Source organism: Nymphaea colorata, chromosome 9 (assembly GCF_008831285.2).
Source record: "Nymphaea colorata isolate Beijing-Zhang1983 chromosome 9, ASM883128v2, whole genome shotgun sequence".
Classification (NCBI taxonomy): Eukaryota; Viridiplantae; Streptophyta; class Magnoliopsida; order Nymphaeales; family Nymphaeaceae; genus Nymphaea; species Nymphaea colorata.
In genome coordinates this window covers 24987338-25007239 of record NC_045146.1, presented here as the reverse complement: position 1 = coordinate 25007239, position 19902 = coordinate 24987338, and the positions used below count along the sequence as shown (strand labels likewise).

The 19902-nt window shown below is 37.9% G+C and overlaps 2 protein-coding genes across 3 annotated transcripts; both read left to right on the top strand.

Annotated features, from left to right (window-relative positions):
• The first annotated feature begins 299 nt into the window (after window positions 1-299).
• LOC116261316 (arginine--tRNA ligase, cytoplasmic-like) lies at window positions 300-11604 on the top strand. Of its 2 annotated transcripts, none has more exons than XM_031640022.2 (18): window positions 300-454; window positions 696-788; window positions 1321-1463; window positions 1604-1679; window positions 3378-3479; window positions 3592-3807; window positions 5208-5288; window positions 5932-6015; window positions 6136-6240; window positions 6976-7154; window positions 7669-7753; window positions 8120-8306; window positions 8458-8527; window positions 9587-9656; window positions 9785-9874; window positions 10047-10115; window positions 10278-10376; window positions 11203-11604. In XM_031640022.2, the coding sequence occupies exons 1-18, from the start codon at window positions 362-364 to the stop codon at window positions 11311-11313; spliced, it is 1953 nt and encodes a 650-aa protein (XP_031495882.1). In that variant the 5' UTR covers window positions 300-361; the 3' UTR covers window positions 11314-11604. The 2 variants fall into 2 exon arrangements, with proteins under 2 accessions (XP_031495882.1, XP_031495881.1); XM_031640021.2 differs by having other exon boundaries at window positions 10044-10115.
• Window positions 11605-13566: 1962 nt separating this feature from the next.
• LOC116259787 (probable adenylate kinase 1, chloroplastic) lies at window positions 13567-17454 on the top strand. The gene is made up of 4 exons (XM_031637702.2): window positions 13567-14177; window positions 14600-14740; window positions 16133-16405; window positions 16925-17454. The coding sequence occupies exons 1-4, from the start codon at window positions 13881-13883 to the stop codon at window positions 17066-17068; spliced, it is 855 nt and encodes a 284-aa protein (XP_031493562.1). The 5' UTR covers window positions 13567-13880; the 3' UTR covers window positions 17069-17454.
• The last annotated feature ends 2448 nt before the right edge of the window (window positions 17455-19902 follow it).

Here is a 19902-nt window from a genome sequence, read left to right as displayed (position 1 = left end):
AGTGTTATGCCGATTCAGATGTAGTATGAGTTCCTTGGGCAAACTTTGGACCATATCCAAATATTTGACCAAAATGCATCGAGATATTATATTATACATTAATGTTGAATCATATGGTATGGTAGTCGGTCGGGTTGGAACACCATTTAGAACAATGATGTCCAAATCTGATTACGATTAAGTTGAATTCGATAAAGGGGGAGTCGTATCCGAACATGAACGGGCTTACACAATGCGTTTGCGATGAGCTGGCCGAGGAATTGGACGTGTAAAATTACTCGGCGAGGAATTGGCCGACCCGCATTATGCTCTAGGGCAACGGTCCTGGGAGGGAAAGAAGTGAGCGGCGGGCCAATAAAAAATGAGCGCCGTCGCTACCTGTGCTCTTTCTCCCTCTCCCGCGGTCTCTCCCTCCTCCTTCCTCTCGATTAATCGCCGTCTCCGACACCACCCGGTAAACCTTCCCTCCCTCTTTCCCTCCTCGCCATTTCCCGCCCCGACCCAGGCACACTAGTTTTCTACGGCCACAGTTCTCTCTCTCTCTCTCTCTATCTCTCTCCCTCTCTCTCTATCTCGTATTATTTCCAGTCTAGGTTAGAGCAAAGAATGCAGTTGCGTTGATTTTGTCTTTTTGTTCCTTTATTCTTTCTTGGGTCGTGCATGGATTTGGCTTAATGACGTGCGTGCTATTGCAGACAGGTTGCTTTCGGGAGACTTCAATAAGGTTCGTAAAAAATTTCAGGGTTTCGAATATGAGCACCGATGCATCTGCACCGCCTGCAATTCAAGTAAGAAACCCTAGTTTCATTATTGTTGGATAACAAGCAGCTTTGTAGTTGACGTTGTATTAATCCATGATTAAGATATTCTGAATATGTGCGGGTATGAGAATTGGTCTCGGAAGCTGCTAAATCTGACGTTTAGACACATTTGAGTTGGAGCGCTTAGTGTTGCTTGTTGATGGCAATTTTGATGCTGGAGTTTCATTTTCTTCGTGCTAACGTGGACGAGCTCAATAGCGTGGTATCTTAACCCTGGTTGACAATCCTGGCCCTTTCGCTCATACTGAGCTTGCAAAACAAAATGGAATAGGTGAATCTGTTGCCACTATCAACTCTAAAATTGGCAAGCCAATACCCAGAGCAGGGTCTCAAACACTATTCACCATGAATCGGAACGTATTCTCTGCGCAGTTTTGTTATCATGTACTTCTTGAAGGCTTTTGGTTTAAAATGATCATGTTTTTAAATTTTTGTTGCTCTAATATTTCGGTTTCTAATGTGATGCTGAATTTGATTAATTACTGTTTCTCTGCTATAGGAGCAAGCCAAGGATGAAACTGGAAGTGTTAAGCAACTACTCTCTAATTTGTTTAGAGTGTCTCTTAAGGAAACAATTCCTGATGAGCCCAACGTAGAGCCATTGGTTGCTATTTGCACTGCAAAGTTTGGTGATTATCAATGGTAACTATTTATCAGTACAAATCCTTGCTAACTGCAAGTTCATTTATTGTCTGGCTATTTAATTTATATTATTGATTATGAAAGGTATTCATCTATCTCCAGTCCTGAGGAGAATTAATCTTTATTGCATTCTTATGCAGTAATAATGCTATGAGCTTGTGGTCCAAGATAAAAGGAAAGACAACCCAATTTCGAAACCCTAATGCCATTGGCCAGGTAGATGATTTATTCCGATGTTCAATTTTTTCTCAGTCAATAGTAATAACCCATGGTTGTTTAAGCATTATCTTTTTTTTTTCAAATATAGAATAGGATTAGTATTTTTCATGTTGGTTCCGATACGTGTATTTTTTGGAACATGTTTTGGGAATGTTTTCTACATATTGTGAATATGAATGACATGCTAAGGAGCTTCATTTTTTTTTTCTAGTAATATTTTGAGGCGAAGGTTATCTACCTTAATCTCTGTTGAAATTTGGTGAAGACTTTGTTTATTTTGAGATGAAGGATATCTACTTATTTTTAAGTTCTGTCTTGCAACATATTGTGATAATCGACCTAGGGAGGTCTGCAACCATGTAAAAGGGAGTTCATTTACTAATAGAGAAGTAATATCTTGATGTTTGTAAAATAGGGGCCTTGCTTATGTTGACAAGGCTTTGTGCTATTTCAGTTTCTGGCATGAATATCGGCCATTCTTAATAGCACTATTTAAATAATCAAACCTAATTTTTATAGTTTTTATTTTGAGTCTTTCCTTTTTTTTGTTTTAATTTAGAGCTGATAACATCATATCATCAATTTTTTGAACTGCTTTGACAAAACTTGGTCCATAGAGCCAAATTTACCCCACAAATCCTTTCCCTTCTCTATTCTATAACATGTTCTTGACATGAATTTAATCACCATCATCTTGATTTGTCTCAACAAGCAATCTTGACTTTTGCTTGAACATCTTAACCTTTCTTTGTTGTTCCATTCCGGTGATGTTATCATCATTCAACCATCACTTCATTGTCATCATCATATATCCACTGTGATCTTGTCATTACCATGTTTCAGTTTGTTTTAAGTACCAACATCATCATTCTGCAACTACCATTATCATTCAATTTCTTCACCAACTGGGTGCCACTGCCATCTTATGACTGCCATATTTAGAGTATCATTAAAAACCTCAGTGATATGGAAAAGATTAGTTTTAGCAACTTCAGGCATACTGGTGCATCACTGGATGACAATGATGTCAATAAAGAATTCTATTTCTGCATTTTCCTATTGACGTTTACTTCACAGCTAAAATGATTAGTGAGGTACAAATATGGATCTACTTTTCATGGCGTTGTTTACCATAAAATTAAAACTTGAAGACATGACAGTAGGTTACCTGAATGATGATCTGGTTGGAGTTGCAGGCTCTTTAACTTCAGCTTTTGGATACTATTAAACCTAAATTCTTGGAAGAGCAAGAAAACCAAGCTTTTTAGCATGGTCTGACACGAAACAAGAGCAAAGTCATCAGCTGAGGTCCAGTCTGAAGTCGTTACAATTAAAAGCTTGCCTCATGGCTTCAGCAAACATACATTCAAACCAGTGTCGAGTAGGATAAGAAAAATGCACTGAGCCTGGCTGCTAATTTAATAGTTCTGCTTGACTTCAAAAGTTTATTCTCTTCAATTTTGTAACTCGGACTTTGTCTAAAAATTTTTCAAAAGCTGGAGATGTTTTAATTGAATGGTGAAGTATTCTATGTTAGTAAGGTTTTGTAAGTCTTTTTTTATTTTTTCCTATAAGAATCATAGAGAATCACCATATGGTGGTGCATATGTAATTCTGGTAATCTGCAACTTTTCTGTGATTTTGTGGTCATTGATTCATATATAATATGATCTTCCTTTTTCTCTATGTTTGCAGTCAATTGCAAAGAATCTTCCTGCATCTGAAATGATTGAATCGACTTCTGTTGCTGGACCTGGATTTGTGAATGTCATGCTGTCTAACAAATGGATTGCCAAGGTGATGGGGTAATCCCCTAGCACTGCAGAATGAATTACTACTTTTTTTATCTTTCTGTGTGAGAGGTGATTGCTTCAGGAATTCCGTAAGGCTAATATTGTGCTTGCTGCAGAGAATAGAGATGATGCTGGTAAATGGAATTGATACTTGGGCACCCGTTCTACCTGTCAAAAGGGCAATTGTGGATTTTTCATCACCAAATATTGCAAAAGAAATGCATGTGGGTCATTTGAGGTCCACCATCATTGGTGATAGTATATCTCGGATGCTAGAATTCTGTAAAGCGGATGTCCTTAGACGAAACCATGTCGGTGATTGGGGTACACAGGTATGTGATTCGTGTAGAGAACGATGTATGCTATAAATGTAGGAGTCAAGTGGAATCTACTGACCTGTCCATGGAAACTTTTTTCTGTTTATATGACTGCCTGAGTACTCTGAAATACTGCCACCAAGAAATATGCTAATGGATTTTCATGTAAGTTGCATAGGCGCTAGTGCAAAAGGTATGACACGATGATTGAGAAAGTTGTGGGTCCAGGGGGTAGGGTTATACACACACACACACACACACACACACACACACACACACACACACACATACGTACATAATACGGCCACAACAGCTGCTAACCCATACATCCATAAGAGTTGTGCACAACTGAATGATTTTATTGAGCATAAAATTTAGATCAAGAGACCAAGTTCATATGAAAATCTTCTGCCTTTTGAATTCTAAAGAAATCTGACCAATAAGAAACAGCTAATTTAGCTAACCCATGACAGTTCTGCATGATTTCTGTTCAACAGAAACCAGATCGACAGATCAGATTTGTATGAAAATCTTCCACAATTTTCTCTGTACTTTCAATATATGTACGTTCTTATTCAATATAAATCAGATAACAAATAGGATTGCCATGCAATTTTTAGTATCTCTCGCACAAACGGATTGCTATAATAGCAGGCAGTTTATTCAATAGCAATCTAGAAGAACTAAGCAGAAAAAAATAGGAAGTTGACATGTGCAATTGCTTGCAAAAGCCTATTGGATGAACCAGTTGTTACTCAGAAGTCAGAAGATGGCAAAGGATTTGCAGAAAAGGAGCAAAAGCAGCCCCAATTCTACAACTTATGAAAGACAACAAAACTTCTTAAATTGAAAAACGATTGGAAAAAGAGCCCAAATTCACTATATTTAAATGAAAAAAAAAACATTATCTAGCTTGTCCGAATGTTGCCTCAAGTTGCCAGAAAGCTTAACCTCTCACTAGGCTTAGCTGCCTGCCTGTCATTTGGGGCTGCAGGTGGAAGAGGAGGAAAAAAGTAGAAATAAGGATATTGTGTTGGTGCTAGGCTTAAGGTTGAGGGACCATAAACGAGAGATGAAGTTTTATAAAAGCGGGTTGGATCTGAAGATGACACTGCTCCTGATTCAGCCGCAAATAGTATCTGGACATATATGGTAGCATATCGCTGCACTGACATGGGTACACAATCACATGTCTATGTGAAAAAGATTTTTGTTTGTTCATTTTTGACTCATTGACTGTTTGTCTAGCAAAAATTTGGGACTTCTCATACAGCTTTGGTTGTTTGTTAAATTCTAAAAATGTCTCAGTTTAAAATTATAATTGCCTGCTGAGATGGCAGTGTGATGCATTGTGTTTACTGTTTGATAAGATGAGTGACCTTTCCTAGTATCCCTAATATTTTGTCTTCTCACAGTTTGGCATGTTGATTGAGTACCTTTTTGAAAAGTTCCCAAACTGGGAGGATGCTGGTGAACAAGCCATTGGTGATCTCCAAGTAAGAATCACCCATGATCCTTTAGATCTTTCCTTGTTCAATTTTCTGGTTTCCTTTTTCTCATTTGTAATTGATGATATATATTCTGTTATTTACCTCATTTTTTTGAAATTATGGGGATAATGCCTGTAGTTGTCTTTGGTTTCAAATAGAATTGGAAATTTTGGAACTTGTATCTAGCAAATTTGATTTGTGCCTTTTTAGATGATTTTTTTTTTTAATTTTTTTACCTTTTCTGAAATATTTATAAGCTGGGTTGATCAGACAATGCCAGTGAATGCCAAGAGTTGAGCCCTGGGTGAGCTCTTGACCTGTGTCATTTCTTTGGCTTGATTTAATTCCTCCCCTAAAGTGACTTGGTTTGAGAACTTTGTTAACTACTGGAGCTGTTTGGTTGATAATTGGATAGGCTACCTTGCTGTTTTATAGCTTTAGCCCATTGCGAAGCATGAGAATATCTAAGTATTCTGAAAACAAGAACTAGAGGAGTTAAAGCATATCTTGTTCGTCAGTGGTTTGTTGATCAGCGATAACTGGGACATTACAAACACAAACTCTCAGAAAAAAATCCATGAAGTTTTTCTTCCTGTGTACAAGTTGTTGGGGGTTTATTATGTATTACTTACAGCCAGCAGTTTCACAGGAATTTTACAAGGCATCAAAGAAGAAGTTTGATGATGATGCAGCATTCAAGGAACGAGCACAGCAAGCTGTGGTTCGTCTCCAGGTGAAGATTGGATGATCTCTCTCTTTCTTTCTCTCTCGTTACATACACACACACGCACAAATATACAGATTCTTCTGACTAGAGTTTTGGTCTCAAAATGTGTTTCAATGTTGTCTTCAGGGTGGGGAAGCTAAGTATAGGCAGGCATGGCAGAAAATCTGCGAAATCAGCCGTCGGGAATTTGATCAGGTTTATCAACGCCTAGGGGTTCACTTGGAGGAAAAGGTTAACATACTCTGAAAAATTCTACACGAGAATCCATGTTTTCCTTGATTTGGTTTCTGTGCTACAAAGGCGTTTAAGAATATGGAATTTTACTTTGAAGGACATATGAATTGCTTCTGATTGTTACATAGCTGTGCTACAAAGGCGTTTAAGAATATGGAATTTTACTTTGAAGGACATATGAATTGCTTCTGATTGTTACATAGTATTTAAATGTTCATGTAATTTTTGGGAGAGTATTTGGTTACCTCCAAGAATAGTGGTAATATCATACTTTTCTCTTTATTTCATGTATCCTTGCTCTTAGTAAGTCTGCCTTATGAGCTAGAGCATGGCATCAAATTGAAGGTGCACTTACTCTTTCCCAGGCACTGCTGCAGCCTTGGGCCCAGGAGGCATGGGGAAGAGGGGGGGGGGGGGTGCTTTAGCCCTATTGAGAAAAAAAGAAAAGTCTGACTTGCCAGAGCTTTAAATTTGTGGACTATGTATAGCGTAATCCGTTTGCATGTGATGTTCAGTAACTTATCCTGAATTAAAGTAGCAAAATTACTTCCTATGAATTATGGTACCTCCTAACAGGAATCTTACTGTCTCTTTCCCTGATTTGCCAAAGCAAAGTGTAAATGAATGTTACCTGTCTCGACCATTCCATTTCTAGTAACAGATGTCACCTTTCACACAATTTGCATGAAGTGAAATTGTATGCTCATTCTTGAGTTGACAATTCTTTTACAGGGTGAGAGTTTTTATAATCCCTACATTCCTGGCGTTCTTGAAAAACTGCATGAGAAGGGGCTAATTGAGGAAAGTGAAGGTGCCAGAGTGATCTTCATTGAGGGTCAAAATATACCATTGATTGTAGTTAAGAGAGATGGTGGCTATAACTATGCTTCGACTGATCTTTCTGCTCTCTGGTGAGTTCTGTTTGCGTCTTGATTGACATCAATGGCTATTTGTTTTGATTCAGTAACTTTGTTGTTGGTGAAAAGATATTTGAATATGTGTGACATTAATGTTTCTGATTAGTAGGGGGCATTTGATAGCCTGAAAAAGGATTCAGGAAGAATATTCCTTTATATGGCAGATCAAACATTTCAGGAGTAAAAGTTGGCTAGCTTTAGCTTTTTATTTGGTGAAAATTTTGCCATTTTCAGTTTTCTACAGTCAACTGTGTTGGATTTGGGGTTGTACGGGCAGGTGAAAGTGAAACTGCACCCATCCAGTACACCCTGATTTTTTCCTGCAGTATCAAACTCCCTTAGGGTCTTGGTAACTTTTTCCACAGCCATAAATGTCTTGTGGGTAATGAAGTCTAAATAGGATCTACCTTCCACCACATGTATTAGACATTCTTGGTATAACTTTTCTTCTTGTGGATGATTTTGCTTTGCAAATGTGTTTATTTCATGCTGCTAATTTGACATGCAGGTACCGCCTCAATGAAGAGAAAGCTGAGTGGATAATATATGTTACTGATGTGGGACAATCACAGCATTTTGAAATGTTCTTTGCGGTACGTGTGCTCTCTCAGGAAGTGAATGTGCTCTGTTATAGAAATTCTGTACAATGTTTTCTATTAACTGATGTCAATATTAGTCCCAGAGGTGAATTATTTTACACAATGGTTCTGAAAATCAGGCTGAATTGCTCTATTCTCATCTTTTACATTAAAAAATAAAAATTATTTTGAAATTGAAAAAATTTAAAAGGGATGTGTGAGGATTTGTATCAATGTGGGGGCCAATTACAACACGTATTTCGCTAGTTCAGTCTGATTCAGGCTGGTACTGATAACAATGTTACTGAACAGATCTTTAAGCTATGGAAATTCTTGAACAGATAAATTCATGTGTCATGCCTTTTCTATCATTGAATGCAGGCTGCCAAACGTGCTGGGTGGCTCCCTGTTGGTGATGGTGCCTTCCCTAAAGTAGACCATGTTGGGTTTGGCCTGGTACTTGGTTCAGATGGAAAACGTTTCAGGACCCGTAGCACTGAAGTCGTTCGTTTAGTTGAGTTGCTTGATGAAGCCAAAAACCGAAGCAAAGAAGGACTTGTTACACGTGGTGAGTATATAGTCTCTTCTTCCAACTTAAACCATCCAAAGTTCATGCAAATTTACTCATGTGCCTGGTCATGCTAGGTATGGCTAAATATGATCTATGCTGTGAGACATGTTTTCTGAACAATTATAATCACAAATAATTGTTTGATCAGGTCGAGAAGAAGAATGGACTGCTGAAGAGCTGGAGCACGCTGCTGAGGCTATTGGTTATGGTGCTATAAAGTATAACCTTTGCTTTGTCTCCTGTTGTCATTTGTTTTGCTACTTTTGCTACTGCAACTACCATGACAAAGTACTGCCACATCCATTGCTACTACATGGCACATTCATGTTTGTGTTTGTGCATATTAGTAGCCTTCAGTAATTTTCACAGGGTATTTATCATGACTGTTGATGCATTTTTTGGTTGATGGATTTCCTATGAGAGTGAAGTGTGCATTAGCATCTAATGTACTGCTTCAGTGATTTTAATATTGAGGGATTGTTGATTCCTGTGCCTTCTGCAAGGATGGTGAAAAGAAAAAAAATGCATTGTATGTGTTGACCTCCAAGTCCCAACTTCTGAATGGAAATCTTCCTCAAAGTATGAGATGTACGTTGTATAAATTCTACATTGACCTCCAAGTCCCAACTTCTGACACAAACAGAACCACAGTCTGTCAGTAACTGAGCACAGCCGATTGCATTGCTTTGTATATAACTGTTGCTTTTGGTGGTGTAGTGCAGTGATTGTTTTACCTAGAACTAATGTAGATGTAACTAAGATCCACGGACCATAAAAAATTCCGTGGACTGATAGTTTGGCATTTCTATGAAAAACTTTCTTCCTTTGCAAAAGTTTTGGATAGTTTTACAGCCTGGTCTCTTAGTGTACATTTTTTTCACTTATGCCCCAATGACATGTATGTTTCAGTCTTTCAAAGAAACTGATTGATGTGTCATACTCTGTTCCATAATTACATGTATTTGTTAAAAAGATGGCCATACAAGGAGCAACTTTTTTTTGTCTTAGTGATTCTTTGAAGTGGTGGGTTATAATCACCCATGAATTTTCTGCAGCTACATGCAGTGGTTACTGGTAGTCTACCCCACAAACCATGCATTGCACAATGCCTGACCTCCATTTTGTGCACCTGTTTAAATGCTGTTAATGTACCTCCGTGAGGTTTTTATCTGCTTGATTTATACCATAATATATATATGCTAAGAGGTTATTATATGTCCGTTCTGAAGATTATGTAAGATTTTTTTTCTTTGACAGTGGAGAATTCTTGTATACAGGTATGCAGATCTGAAAAATAATCGGCTGACTAATTACACATTCAATTATGAGCAAATGTTGGATGTTCGAGTAAGCCATTGTTCTTTTTCTTATATACTTTTCCCTTTAGTTTTTTAGGTTCTACAAAATGAACACGCTAGTTGCATGGGAAATACTGCTGATGGCTTGACTTTTATTACTGTCACTTAATCATGCAGGGAAATACTGCTGTTTACCTTCTTTATGCACATGCTCGCATTTGTTCCATTATCCGGAAGTCCGGTAAAGACATAGAGGAGCTGAAGAATGTAAGTTGTTTTCCCTATGTGATGCAGTTTTTCTTAGGATAGCCATTAGTGAGACTTTTGTGGTTTTGTCACGTTCTTGATTTCTGTCTAACTTGCTTGTTCCTATTGTTCTGATTGATATATTACCCTTAAGTCCTTTTCCAACTTTCTTGCTTTGTTTCTTTCATAGAAGGGAGGAAGGATCCATATCGTGCATGATAATGAACGCATATTGGGTATTCATTTGATCCAGTTCTCTGAGGTAGGAGTTGGTTTAAATATTTGCATTTTTCCTGATGAATGGTAGTTTCATTTGGGATTTTTGCTTCATTAATCCTCTACTTCAGCCTCTTTCTCCCTTTTCTTTTTCACCATTTAAATTTAGCTCAGAGATGGTTATGGATGCAATTCTGTGCACTTGCAGATAGTAGAGGATGCTGTCACTAATCTCCTTCCGAACACATTATGTGAATACCTGTACAACCTATCAGAAAATTTCACAAAGTTTTACTCCACTTGCAGGGTATGACTTCATTTTTATCTATTTATCCTTCTGTGGTGAGAAGCTATGATTTGATCTATGTATATGTCCTCATTTATGCATCTTCCTTGATGTCATGTAGCAGAAACTCACTAAAAGTTTCATGATTTATTCTTTTTAACAATGCCTCTGTTTTAATGAACAATATATATAGCTTTCTCAAATTTCCTAAGTCTCATGGGTATGGGTATGGAGATACAGGTACAGACATGATGACAACTTTAGAAAATATGGATACGGGGGTACGACATATAAGTATATGCAAAATAACATAAAAGAATCAAAATGAAAGTGACAGTTAAATAAACAAGTGATATAATTAAAAACATTACATGTTGGTGAAAAAAAAATTAATCAAGCAAAATTAAGCAGTTTTGTCTAAAAATACCCAAGTGTGTCCAAGTACCCACTTTGGGTATGGGTGTGCGACACAGGTACTTGGACCTTCCTGAAGTATCCATGTGACTTAGCAAAATTCATAGTTCTTTCTTTAGTGCAAGACTTTGTTAGGTTTCTGCAAAATGTTCTTTCTATTACATGGATAGCATTGTAGGCCTTATAGAACTGCTGATATTTTTTATCTGGAAAGCTACTATTAGTTTATAAAAAGGTTGGTGCCTGTATAAATATGACGAGGGAAAGGAAATCAAAGTGCATCCTAAAGGAAATGGTCTTAAACTTTTTGATGACAATCCTGTACATTAGCAGGCATTTGGCGTTACTTCTCTTTTCCATTTTTTTTGGATTCAGAAAAGGACATTGCGAAATTTTAAGTCTTGTTTATTCATTTGGTATATAATGCTTGCAGGTGGTGGGATCAGAGGAGGAGATAAGTAGATTATTGTTATGCGAGGCCACTGCAGTTGTAATGAGAATATGCTTCCATCTCCTTGGAATTGTGCCACTCTATAAATTATAGACGTAAGGGAGGGTTTATCTCTCACAGTTGAGTCCTAGAATTGATTATGAATGGACATGTCGATTTTCTTTAGTTAGCAATATTCAAGTTATTTAGATTGTGGCTTGCCAAAGCATCCACATCTCTCACTTTTTCTTTTTCAGTTCACAAAAAAGTAGGAAAAGATGCTTTACATAATTTAGTACACAACCCGTCCATGCTTTGATGGGCTTGGGAAGACGTGAAGGTGAAGCTGTATTTTTTGGCCACTGGTATTTGTGGAAATTAATATATATGTTGTCTTCATGCCTAGTAATGTCTAGTTTTCTTTGTATTAATTCTCATTTGGTTATCATTTACAAAAACCCTCATCGTTAGTGGTAAATGTCGACCTTGTTGTTCCAACTGAATTGACTGGAATATCCTACAATAAGTTAGTTTCCTATTCCTCTTGTTTTCTTTTCTATTGGGGTCATATGTATTGATACACACACATTTCTGGGGTTGATCTCCTCCAAGGGTTTTGATTCGGTACACTGTCTATCCAATACGATGGAAGAGAAGTCCATGAGTTGCTTTCGTCATCGTGGCAAACTGGCTATCGGTACTATGGATGAAGTGAGTTGCTTTTGTCGTCATTTGGTATGATTAAATATCTAATTTCCTGGGGATGAAACAATAGATCATTGAGAACCAAAGTGTCTTGAGTTCCACTGTACATGGTCAGATGCGTGGAAACAAGAACAAAAGCTGCAGGCCTTGAACAGCCCACGATGACTACCAGCGGTGCTGGCGCTGCACTCAGCTCTACCAACAGTAACTTTCTCAGCAACTTTCACGAGTTTACTGCATCATGTTATTTGTATAAGTGTTCATGCGAATCAACAAGAAAACTAGCGCAAAACTGTCACGACTCGGCTGCAAATTTAATGTCAGGTTTACCAATACAATTTCCCTTTTTATTACATTTCAAAACCTATTAGTGTTTTGATCCCTTAAAGGATCTCTTCCTCTGCAGCCTTGTTGAAAACATGTGTCCGATGACGGACATCCCATTGTAATATCTTTTCTTTTCATTGTTGGGTTCTCATTCGGATACCAAGCGATCGCTTCTTACATGGCGAACACGCCTGCAGGAGTTATGATCACGTCAGGGATTTGTGGCTCGCTTCCCCTTGGGTTGCGAATACCATCTCGCCGGCCGGAAATTGTCAACACCAGCTGTCCAGCTGTCTGTCCATGGTGAAATGAGCTCTGATTCTTGGAACTCCGTCTCAAGGCACATAATATATATATATATATATATATATATATAGAGAGAGAGAGAGAGAGAGAGAGAGAGAGAGAGAGAGAGAGAAAAAGAAAGAAAGAAAGAAAGATAGACTTCTCAAATATATATATATATATATATATATATATATATATATATATATAGAGAGAGAGAGAGAGAGAGAGAGAGAGAGAGAGAGAGAGAGACTTCTCAATACGAAGATGGCGGTACGACTGCAAATAGAACTCTGATTCAGCACCTTTTAACACCGTCGCATTTTTTCTGTGTGCCCACCAGTTTGACGGTTTGACCGTGCACACTCAGGAGGTGATAAATAAAACACGTAGTCTGCTTTATATCTTCCAACATAATTGTGGCAGTGTTATTTTTTCTTATTGAAACTAAAAATATCACATAATAAAGATAGATAAAGTGGTATATGACTGAAGAAAAAAAAAAAATCCGAATCCAAGGCATTATGAAACCAAGTTTCTCCATGAATCGTTTAACATACTTGTCTCCGTGGGTCTTCTAGAACAAGCCCGATGAATATCATATAACAAAAAAACAAAAATAAGAAACATAACATGTCAAAGAAGAGATAAATAAAAATAGAATAATGAAAAGCTGTTTCTACAATTTTTTTTTCTAATTTTCTAGTGGTGCAACTAGGTAAACAAAACTACATAATATGCACTGAAAAGTTGCATTTATCCTTTTTTTTTTTCATAACGTTACATGGATTTCAAATAATTGGGTAATGGATGGAAAAGTCAATGCTCTAGGATAGTTGTTTCCTGGTTAAAATTTAATGCTAAAAGGTTTATAAGTTACTCCTAAAGTCATTATAGAATTATAAATTGTAGTTAATACTAGTTTATAAATTAATTATTGACAAGCATTATTTTTATCGTTACTGTTTATTATTTACTGTTCACATTTCTTGATGTCTCACAAGTCAACCGTTCATTTCTTCAAATGATAAAAGAGAAAAAATAGGAAAAAGGAAGGCAGGAGAAAGCGACCGAGGCAATGATTTCCTGTTTCCCACTGTTGTCGGAGAAAAGGTGCATCTGGTTCGTCCCCTCCGGCGGAACCTCATCGGGAAACCTCATTTTTGTTCATTTTCCTTCCTAGTTTTGTTCCGATCTTAACGTGAAATATCTTTTCCGCCGATCTGTATTTTCTGGCTCACCCTCCTCGCTTTCAGCACAATCGCACCCCAAAAACAGCCAACAAGAAACGAACTCTTTTCCTTTTTAAACCCTTTTTAACGTTAAGTAAGCCTCTTCTTCTTGGTGGCTTCTCTACGACGCCGATGGCGGCCTTCCGCCGCGTGCTGAGGCCGATAGCCGCCACCGGCAGGGCCTACGGCCGCGCGTTCACCGCCGTCGTCTCGGAGGGCGATCCGCGAGCCGCTGTGTTCCCCCGGAAACACCAAGCGGACCCACCGAAGCAGCAGCACGGCAACGTCCAGTGGGTGTTTCTCGGCTGTCCTGGCGTTGGTAAGGGTACCTATGCTAGCCGACTTTCTCACCTGCTGGGCGTGCCCCACATCGCCACCGGCGATCTTGTTCGGGATGAGCTCGCGCAGTCTGGCCCTCTTGCCCATCAGGTACCGTTGTTCCATTTTTGGTCCCAGTTCTGCCTTTGTCTGCTCGATTCTTTACTTTTTATGTGATTCTTAATGGGGTTCCCCTGCTGCCTATTTGTTGTTGTGGATATCTTCCTGTCAATTCGTATGATTTGGCAAGTTTCTTGATGGGTCGTGACGGAGGTAATAGAAAATGTGTTTTTTTTTTTTTTTATCTAAGGTGGTTCGGAGTTCTAATTCAACTTTGGAATTGCAAATGCTGAACTTTTTTTAGGTTTCCACAAGTTAATTTTCTATATGTTTCTTGAACTTTGGAACGATGGATTTTCTGGAAAGGGAGATGTGGTTGTGTAGCAGAAAAGAATGTTCAGAACTTAAGATTTTTATTATTTGGATGAGAGACCATATACTGATTTGCCATCTCAAATTCTTGTCCTTTTCAGCTAGAAGGAATCGTTAATCAAGGAAAGCTGGTCCCTGATGGAATTATTATGAGCCTTTTGTCTCAACGTCTTGAAAATGGACAAGCGAGGGGTGAGTCAGGATTCATCCTTGATGGCTTTCCAAGAACAATAAAACAAGCGGTTAGTATCTGCAGCATATCTTTTAAGAATCTTGATAGTACCAATTCTGTGTAAACATCCAACGATTGCTACTAGTTGTCGTGGAAATTTCTCTGGACTGGTGCCTTAATTAGGCGCGCATTATTCATTACTTTCGGTATATTACTTGCACAATGCGATGAAAAACTTTTGATACTTTCAACCTTGTGTTCCTTCTTAGACAGGTAGCCTAATTGCGATTCGGTACAAGCATATATGCATATGCCCATATACTCTTATTGTCTGCAACTTTAAGAGATCTCATATTATATGAAAGATTTATTGCTATGTTTTTTACTTATCTAATTGCCTTTAACATAGCATGCTTTTGAGAATTATTATTCCGTGAGGAGTGTAGCTTGCTATGCTTTGGTTAGGGGAAAGACATGACAATTCTAGTATGTAAAGATTCTGACTCTATAATCACCGTATCAAAGAATCTTGTATTCCATATGTGTAACCTTTCGTCTTGTGACATGTCGCATTATGTTGTTTTCTGTCGTCCATTTGGATATGTTTCCTGGATAGCATTTACCAAGTCACGTGTGGGTGCGTCACTTTTCCCTTCTTCTAGCAGCTCTGCCTTTCGTGCATATGCTTCAGAATTTTGCCCCTAGTTCTATTGCTATCAACTAGCGTGATGGTGGGTCCCTGTTTTTTATTTTTATAGGCAAGAAATGCAATGCGGACTTTGGGAGTACCAATCTTCTGTTGGCTAATTCATAAATTAGGATCTTCATTTTGCTGAAATCTAGTAGTCGTCCTTCACTTTATGGATTGGAATTTTCGAAGTAGAAGATGTAAAAAATTGAGCCACATGTAATCTTTGACCACTAAATGGGTCCTCAAATCTTGACCTAAAGGAGATGTCATGTTTGTTTCATTTAGATAAATGTGCTTGCAGGCTTCTTTAACTGCTTGTGCACATGAGTATCACAAGAAAATTGCTCTATTTTGTGATCACAATTTTTTTTTATTCTCCTACATTACATTAAGATCAATTGCCCAACCTCTAAGACAAATAGGGTTCTTGGTCGCAGATCAGATTGTAATCCTAAATACAGAATTCTATGTCCTGAGGACTTAGGAAAGACTGAGTACCTTACATGATTCTTTGTTCACATTGCGACCTCCAGTCCCTAATGAAAGAATCTTGCTGTCAACCTATTTTTCTGACCATGATGCAATTTTGAAAAGACAATGTACTTGAACTTTTAAAAACTCATCGATTTGCACATATCTCAGATGGAATGGGTAGTTTATTATTATTGTGTCAAATTTTCTGGTTAATCAATTAAGTCAACGTACAAGATATTGTTATTTGGGTACTCACCTGATCTATGTCTAAATATAGCAATTGTCTATACCATGCAGGAAATTTTGGAGGGAGTGACTGAAATTGACCTGGTGATAAACCTGAAACTCAGAGAAGATGTATTGATTGCAAAGTGCCTTGGAAGAAGGATTTGCGGTCAGTGTGGAGGTAACTTTAATGTGGCATCCATCAATATAGAGGGTGAGAATGGCACACCAGGAATATACATGGCTCCTCTTCTCCCTCCTCCACATTGTGCATCAAAGCTCATCACACGTGCTGATGATACAGAGGAAGTAGTAAAGGAGCGTCTTCGCATCTACAATTACATGGTAATGGATAGACTATAGAGCTTTTTCTAACCTTGTGCCTATTCAATTTTAACATCCAATATTTTTCTTGCTTGTGGAACTTTGGTTTTATGTTTTTCAGAAGTAAATTATTGGAATAAAAATTATTATTATTGTAACAGGCTAATCAACTGATTGTCCTATCTTTCTTAATTGATCTTTGTATTTCTAAGACTCGGGATGACATGTTGTTAAATATTCGCTTCCATCCAAAACTGTTTCTGCTATCATCTTATGACTTATTATTGATGGTGATTAGGTGACTTGGGTTACTTAACCATTGATTTGGACTACGAAAATCCTAAACTCCCATGTTTTTCAATGTAGTTATTTCTGATGCTTGAAATCCTAATGATGTCATTGTATTGAATCACTTGTGAGACTGAAATTATTGCTTTTGTAGTTCCAATTGATTTCTTTCTGATGATTTTGGGAACAGACTTTGGGAGTGTACATTGTCATATGCCGAGAAGTAATACTCCAGTTTTTATGTATATGCAGAGCCGGCCTGTAGAAGATTTTTATCGTGCTAGAGGAAAACTGCTCGAGTTTCATCTACCAGGTGGGATCCCTGAGAGTTGGCCAAAGTTGCTGGAGGTTCTCAACCTCGAAGATCATGATGATAAGCAGAGTGCTGCAGCATAAAATTGGCCAGAGATGAGTCTAAATCTCTGCAGTGTCTCAGAACATTTTAGCAACTTGGTAAAGCTCAGTAACAATAAGGGACTGGGAACAGGAATTGATTTTTGAGCATAAGTAAAGGGATGTCCATAATTGATTTTTCTACCTGTCTACATGCATATGCATGAAACTAAGTTGGTAAGTCATTTTAAGCTTTAGGATTAAACTGTAAAACTTTTCTTTTATTAATCTTTTCTCCATTCATCTTGTTGTAATAATCCAAAATTTGCCATCTTAGGATGCGCTTCTATTTATTTGGTACATCATGATTTGTACTCCATCATTGACCAGCAGTGCAACTGATGTTTGAGAATTTCAAAATTTGGATAAAGAGAACAGGTTCTTGCACACCCCAACACGCTCACACCCCCCCACACACAAGCACAATGAAAGATATTCTGTTAGTGTTTTGAATTCTGGGTGATGGAAAAGGTGAATTTAATGTGCGGTTTCTGGGTAAGGTGGCAGTGAACTGGAAAACCGTATGGATCTGCTTCAGCATTTACTATGGTCGCCCGTAGAAAAACTGTAGTTTTGTGAATGATAGATTCGTATTCTTCAGTCATTGATAAACAGTTGATAGTTCAGTAAAGAGTCGGGTTGTTTTTCTTTTCTTTTCTTTTTTTTTTTGCACAACTTGATATAGTTCTCATGCATAGTCTGTAGATAATTAGAGCTCCCCTGTATATTTATTGCACTCATCTGGATTTCCTGACCAAGAAATTGGGACTGGTGGTGCTGTTGTCATTGTGAACAAATTGGAAGTCTTAAGCATGTATAATGAAGGCATCAGATTCTGCAAAATGATTCTCTTTTTTGCAGTGTGATGTGTTTATTAGTGAAACTATATTAGCTTAGGGTCGATGATTAAAAAGCTGATGCATGGGATATCTGAGTTTCTTGGGATGAATTTCCCTTGGGGTTAGTCGGCTCAGCAACCACATGCACATCCTTCATTTTTCTTGTGCAATCTTGATGAGCTAATGAGCCTAACGAAAACATAATCTTAACAAAAGATAAGGACAATGTGGACGTCAAAGGCGTCTCGTTGCTTGAGCTGCTAAAAGATGTTCAGAAACCATGTTTTTTTTCCCTTTCTTTTTCCCGGGGGAGGGGACCCACCCCTAGTAAGCTTTGCAAAGGAATCCATCTGCTTGATAACTTTGTAATTATCTAAAACATTTCTAAATAGCAAACAATATATTATTACTAAATAAGGGGCCGTTTGAGTAACACTTCAAAACACTGTTTTGGAGACAATTTGCCTCCTAAATAGTGTTTTTAGAATGTTTGGGTGATATCTAAACGAGGTTTGAGGAAAATCCAGAAGCGAGTGAAAAACTAGGCATCCCCCAGGTTATTTACAGAAGTATAGGTTTTGGGTGTATCAACAAAATACACAAGTTTTCAAAATTCATTAAAAAATTTTCCAAAACTCATTTAAAAAACTGATTTTCTCAAAACCAAGGTTTATCAAAAAGTTGTAAAAATTGAGTTAAATAAGAGTGTCATTCAAGCGCCCCCTGAAAAGATTTCGTAAGCGAATTGGCCACCGATAGCTGTCTGCAAACAGAGATTCATGGTTGGTTTTATGTTACTCAAGCCAAATGCGATTAAGGAGAATTGATCTGTCAAAAATTTTGGTTATGGAATGCCAATCAAACAGGCAACCATGTTTCCAAAACTCATTAAAATAACTGATTTTCTCAAAAACAAGTTTCTACCAAACTAAGGGCATCGTCCAAGTGGCTGCTCAAAGGATTTCAAAGGCGAGTGATGGTTCTGTGATAGTGAAGCCGAGCGTGAATAAGAAGAACTAATGTGTCAAAGATTTTGGCACACAGTCCGCAGCCGCCAATTTTTGCCTCTCCTTACCAGGCAGGCCGTAGCAATGCACCAGTAGTCATCCCTGAAATGACCGACCACTGGTCATGCCCGGTAGACGAGCCCATCCCTGCCTACTGCCAGACCAAGGGGTGTTACAGAGTCAATCCTTCAATTCATTCCATAGACCGAACCGAAGATCTATCTTACACAACTTATCATTCTTATAAAGTATCGCATTCCACCTTTTTGATCGGAAAGTCTTTCTTTTTATACCGTCACGGTAGGTGAGCAAGTGGACAAAGTTTTTGATGGTCCGGACTCTACCTCGCCATAAAAAACACTAATCATAAAATTTTACATTCTCTAATTGGTCTTTTTCAAATCTTTGAAATTCCCCTCTTTAGGTTGCAGACGGGCCCATTCTTTTGTTTATTTCCACCTAACCATTCAAGAAAATGGCCATGAAGTGTTAGGTTGTTCTTTTTCAAGATGGGGAGTTGTAAGAAGTTAGCATTTTAAGTTTTATGACGTTCAAGGTGTTGAGAGTATATCAGAGAGTTCGACGACAAAATTCAACTCGGCATCTTACTTTTCTTCCATGAATTCTGAAGCTAAAGACTTGCTTAATTTTCATTAGTTTTTACGATTTCTTGCAAAAACTTGGTGTGGAAAAATGATAATCCAAAATAGCCACTATGACGGTGAGTCTTGATGACCTGAATAGTTTGTTTTTGGTAGGACCTGGAGCCACTAAACAGGGAAACTAGGACATAGAACTGATGGATACCGGAATATATTAAGGCTACGGGATGGAAACCGACATGTTTGTATTCCTATCCTGAATTCCATGAATTTTGCTATATTAATATATTGGGATATGCCTTTTGAGATCCTCAAGGATGCGGCAACCATACAATGACAAAGAAGATGGGACATGGGTTTATTGGAATGTTGACTGGGGTTATTTTTTA

Excerpts from the sequence above, each read along its gene's own strand:
- LOC116261316 (XM_031640021.2), top strand. The coding sequence starts at position 362 with ATGAGCGCCGTCGCTACCTGTGCTCTTTCTCCCTCTCCCGCGGTCTCT. Across the intron at positions 1,680-3,377 it reads ACCCTAATGCCATTGGCCAG|TCAATTGCAAAGAATCTTCC; the intron begins GTAGATGATTTA and ends CTATGTTTGCAG. Across the intron at positions 8,528-9,586 it reads ATTGGTTATGGTGCTATAAA|GTATGCAGATCTGAAAAATA; the intron begins GTATAACCTTTG and ends TCTTGTATACAG.
- LOC116259787 (XM_031637702.2), top strand. The coding sequence starts at position 13,881 with ATGGCGGCCTTCCGCCGCGTGCTGAGGCCGATAGCCGCCACCGGCAGG. Across the intron at positions 14,741-16,132 it reads CAAGAACAATAAAACAAGCG|GAAATTTTGGAGGGAGTGAC; the intron begins GTTAGTATCTGC and ends TATACCATGCAG. Across the intron at positions 16,406-16,924 it reads TTCGCATCTACAATTACATG|AGCCGGCCTGTAGAAGATTT; the intron begins GTAATGGATAGA and ends ATGTATATGCAG.